The sequence below is a fragment of the Anastrepha ludens genome, chromosome 6, assembly GCF_028408465.1.
Source record: "Anastrepha ludens isolate Willacy chromosome 6, idAnaLude1.1, whole genome shotgun sequence".
Classification (NCBI taxonomy): domain Eukaryota; kingdom Metazoa; phylum Arthropoda; class Insecta; order Diptera; family Tephritidae; genus Anastrepha; species Anastrepha ludens.
The window spans coordinates 127,314,777-127,319,983 of NC_071502.1; the positions used below are offsets into that span (position 1 = coordinate 127,314,777).

The window sequence follows — 5,207 nt, forward strand, 5'->3', positions numbered from 1 at the left end:
ATTACTTTTCCAATTTTCAAAAAAAAAAAAAAAATCTTTTTTTGAAACAATTAGAAAATTTTCTAATTTTTTAAGAAAAATTTAATAAAATATTGTTTTAATAACGTATATTTAATATATCTTTGCATTAAAAGCTAAAAAAATTAGTTTTATACCCACTTTTCATCAGACATCATATTAGCGTAATCAGCGGCAGTATTAAAATTTTTCCTGCAAATAATGCGAGACGTTTGATACAAAAATGGCGTTTTGGAACGCGATGCATTTGCAGTACTGCCATACTTGCATTTCTGAACGCATTGCCAACACTGCAAAAGTACGTTGCGCATTATAATGCGTTTCTGAATATACCCTAAAATAAATAATTAAATACCCACTTTTCATCAGACATTGTACTAGCGTATTTATTGGCAGTGTGAAAATTTTTGCTGCAAATAATGCATGACTTTTGATACAAAAATTACGTTTAAGAACGCGTTGCATTTGCAGTACTGCCATATTTGCATTTTTGAACGCACTGCTTACTCTGAAATGGTATGTTGCGCATTATAATGCGTTGAACATACCCTATACATATATGCGTTTTCCACCATTCCTATAAACACGCCTTCCAGCACAGGGAGAAAGAGTCCACGAAAACATACTCAGACTAATCCTGTTCCAGGGAAACTCGATAATCGGCAGCTAGCCCAGAAAATATTAAGCTTTCTCCGCAGATCGAGCGATTGTTGAGAACATCCTGAAATTCTCATAGAGGATTGCGATTGGCTTTTCGACCAGTAATCATGAGTCTGGGTCGGTTCGATCGTAAATGGTATGATAAAATTATGAAGCGTTAAGATAAGGCACTGTGGGTTATAAACGATTTTAGCAATTCGTTTACGGTAAGAGAATTTCCAATAACATTATGTTCCTCTTCTATGCAGCAGTATGTTGTCTGTTTTTATGTATTGTATCGAATAAGTGAACTAAATTTTTTCGATGAACTTTTTGATTTCGGGTTCTTTCATAATTTTCAGAAATATAGTCTTCACAAATTATGCAGCACCCATTGTAGCAGCTTAAACATTCCCCTGACGTCTCTTTAGCAACATCTTCACACCGATACCATTCCAGTTAAGAATCTTTTTTATTATACTGACGAGTTCCAGGACTATTCAAACCTCCTGGACCCAAAAATTTGTAGACAAGCTTCAAACGGTGTTCATCGGGAATCTCTTCCCACCTTTTTAAACTCTCGCCCTCCGAATGCCGTTATGGGAGTCCAACCCACCATCCGTGGGAAACGAAGAGATCCAGCGTGAGACCCGCGCCATTTTGTTGTAGTAGAATCGACCCTAAACGGCTACCCCGTCGCCTCTCAAACCCACTCTCTCTTTGGACCCACCCCGTCGAAACAGCATGTTTCGTAGAGCTACCATTATATGAGATTGGCAAGGTGTTTACACCGTTCCGGGATGGCTTGATGAACTACTACAATAACAACAACAAACTCGACCTTGAAATTCCCTGCATAAACGATCGTAAAAAATTGTTTTATTTTTTATTAAATTACTTTATACTTAAATCGGTTACAATTTTCCTTTTTAACTTATATTTATTCTCTTCCTTTGCATTCACAATTTGAATGATTAAAAGAAGACTTTTGAAAACCATTATTTATAAAGCATGGAATAAATATTTCAATAATGTTGAATAAAACTTTGTTCAAACTTTAATCAACTGAAAAAAGGTATTTGTTTTTAACGAGTGGAGTCCACCAACGCTGTCTATTTTGTTCAGGTCAATCTTGTGATCAATTAAAATATTATTTTTGTTGGTGAAATCGAATATAATTATGTTAATTGCGTTGAAAAGGGATATCTTGCAATACGTGGTAATTACACTATAAAAATAGCGAACAATCTCTTACAATTGCACCCCAGCAGTATTTTCTTAAGACAATAAATAGTGGCACTCAAAAATTCAATGAGGCAGTTCTTGGTTGAACGCCCGCACCACAACTAAGGGTGGGCTTACCTTCACGAACGTCTTCCTGTACTTCTGAAAACAAAAATCTTTAATTTGAGTCGAACTTATCGAAAGCTAAAGTGTACCTGGAGGCAAATGGAGCTTTTCAATGACGAACTTCTTTCGACGTAATTTGAACGCCAAATCGGAAGTCTCCGGCATATAAGCTGTAAGAGTATTCACAGCTGTAATTTTGTGCACATGTAAAAGGCCATTGTATTCTTTGAAAGCGTTATGGGTTTCGCGTTCTGATCCTGTAAAAGATTCTAATTCTATGGCGTAGTCCACCAGATTGCGTATTTTCGGCACAAGCGTCCCATCCTGAATGCGAATGTTATGGAACCCAACAGAACAAATAACTTTTCATTTCAATAATAAATATTACTATTTTTTTATACTTACACACTTGCCAATTAAATTCATGGGCATAGTTATGAAACATACAGTCATAGAGTTGCGAACTATTCCTCTTAGAACTGTTAACAATTTTAGAATATTTTTTGAAAAATCTTCATCGAACCAAAGCGGTGAACCCAGTGATGTTATGCAAATTCTACAAAGACTGCGATACGTCAATGCACCTGTTGCGAATTTTTCTTCTCCAGCGAATGATTGTATTAATTTCAGGATAGACTGATATTTAGAATTGCTGAAAATTTGAACACTCTCCGGTTGTATAGTATGTGCTGATGTTTGTTGATTATCCAATTCTGAGTTTGTGGACGTTTGTTGATCATGAATTTGAACACTATTTGAGAATTGATTGCTGGTAGATTCATCGGTAGGGCTGGACAATACACCAGCAGCAATATTAATTTGTTCATGCTCCAAGTCCATTTCTTTGCAACTAATGCTGCTGGTTATGTTTTGGTCACCGTCATTCTTTGGCGGCACATTTGACTGATTGCCGAAGGAAATATTTTCCACATTACCCAGTTTATCCTCATCGTATCCTTCATCCGAACTAACATACGGCTTTCCATTCCAAAGCAGTTTGTCAACAAAGTCCACCACATTTTTTTCCATGTGTTCCATCAAATTAAAATGATGGCCTATTTTCTTGGGTATTTGCTCTGAATTTACAGGTGGTAGATCATTGTAACGCCAGGCAATTCGTAGACCATTTTTGAGTGTGTCTCCTTTTTCTTGTTCGGTAGCCTTCTCCATCTCCAGTTCGAATTCATTGAGAGGTTTCGGCAATTTCAGCATTATTTCCTGTGGATCATCGTCTAAGCTACCCAATAAAACCGATTGAGCCGAAAGTACACCTTCGGCGATGAAGTACTTGGCTAAAACCTTTGAAAATGTGACGTATTTATCTTCCTCTGTAGTGGTAAAATGACATCTTGCGATTTACTATTGCTTGCCTCTTAATTACATGAATAACACTTACCAATTAGACATATTGAACCAACGGGCAAACCACCACCTAAATGATAAGAAAAATTAGTACATCACCAGGTCTATTGTTGCCCTTTGATAGCGTTGGTTTTATAAACATACCTAGAATAACATCAAGCGATGGATTGCCACTAGACGTAATTACTTGCCCTGTTTGTGGACTGGTGCGCGTACCCGGTATTGGCTTTTGAACATGTCGTTTTCGAAAGCTAGACATTTTACGCCGAGGATATTCAAATGCTGTTTTTCAAATTTTTAATCACGTGTTCACAACAGCGTCAAGTTTTCGAGGAATCGCAGGTACAACTACAGTTAATTACGCAAAGGCACCTCTTGCTTTCCTTTTTTGGTTGCACTAAAGCGCGCCACTGTCACCTTCGCCCGTCCCCGGCGGCGTATCCGACAATGCAGTTTTCTGCTTTCCGGCTGCCCGATGCTGCTCTATTGCTTTTCCTAATCAAAATATCCACTTTTTTGAGTGGCACTGAGTCCAGTCTCAATTTGGTTTTTACGCACGACTAATGTTTTCTGAGTTCTCAGGCACAAACAAAAATAAAGTTTTTTAACATATTTTCCACGTTGGTTCCTATTTCATATTATTCGATTAAACTGCGCTGCTGCTGCTATATTTCACCTTTTCCTCTCGGCGAAGAGATGGCTCCGTCGTCTCTCGTTTGTGTATCGTGAAATCAGCTGCTACGTGAAATCACCACGGCGAATTGGATACAGGAGGTGGCGTCTTCCCAAAACCGTTACTTTATTTTTCAGGACTTTGACAAATGTGACGTCAGGCACCGTAATAATATAACAAAAACAAAAAACAAACAAACAAAAAGAGAAGAGATTACATACCTGTGAAAGTTTAATGACTTGCTTGGTCATGATTCAATTGAAAAGGGCGCTTTGACACCCCATTATATTGGGTTGTATTTACCAAGGATGCAGAAAAAAGGAAAAACGTTTTCGCCTTATCGATAAAGGTAGTAAAAAAGTACGCAAAGTAGCTAATTAGGGCTGTAATAAAAATTTAAAGAAAACTTAAGCATATTGCTTTAAACGAAACAACAAACAAATTATCGCTTTCTTTGGAAATGTAATATCTATTTAAAAAATTGTCGATACATATCTAACAACACAAAAAGCATGATATGGAACCTATGTTTTAAGTTAGTTTGTTGTTCGTAAGTTAGTTAGCATAGTCGTAATTTCAACGTTGGGCCCCTCACGATACGCAGATCCGTCAAGAGGGGCACCACTCAGGGCGGTGTACTTTCTCCTCTGCTGTGGATTCTGGTAATGAATCAGGTGTTGAAGAATCTAGAGGAAAGGAAGATACACGTGGTGGCCTACGCAACAATGTTGCAATATTAATAAGAGGGAAATTCCCAGATACCCTCTGCAACATAATGCAAAATGCTTTGAATGATGTAAGCCGGTGGGCTGCATCGAGTGGTCTTGGGGTAAATCCCAACAAAACAGAACTAATCATGTTCACAAGGAAATACAAGATACCTGTTCTAAACCCCCCTACCCTTGAGGGAATCACACTGTCAATTGGGGAAGAGGCGGGCTACCTAGGACTAGTATTAGATAGGAAGCTCTCGTGGAAACAAACGATTAATGATAGAGTAAAAACAGCAGCCACAGCACTCTACACATGCAAAAGAATTGTGGGGGCAAAATCGGGTCTAACCCCAAAAATAGTAAACTGGCTATGTAGAGCAGGGGTACGGCCTATCATCACATACGGTGTCTTAGTCTGGTGGCCAACACTTGAGAAAAGAACTACAGTAAAA

The 5,207-nt window shown here is 38.0% G+C and overlaps 1 protein-coding gene across 2 annotated transcripts; it reads right to left on the reverse strand.

Annotated features, from left to right (window-relative positions):
• Positions 1–1,530: 1,530 nt before the first annotated feature.
• Positions 1,531–4,078, reverse strand: LOC128868348 (elongator complex protein 4). 2 transcript variants are annotated; one of them, XM_054110341.1, is made up of 5 exons: positions 3,514–4,078; positions 3,404–3,439; positions 2,413–3,335; positions 2,097–2,331; positions 1,531–2,043 (listed from the first exon to the last, which is right to left on the reverse strand). In XM_054110341.1, the coding sequence occupies exons 1-5, from the start codon at positions 3,626–3,628 to the stop codon at positions 1,958–1,960; spliced, it is 1,395 nt and encodes a 464-aa protein (XP_053966316.1). In that variant the 5' UTR covers positions 3,629–4,078; the 3' UTR covers positions 1,531–1,957. The 2 variants fall into 2 exon arrangements, with proteins under 2 accessions (XP_053966316.1, XP_053966315.1); XM_054110340.1 differs by having other exon boundaries at positions 1,531–2,057.
• Positions 4,079–5,207: the final 1,129 nt, after the last annotated feature.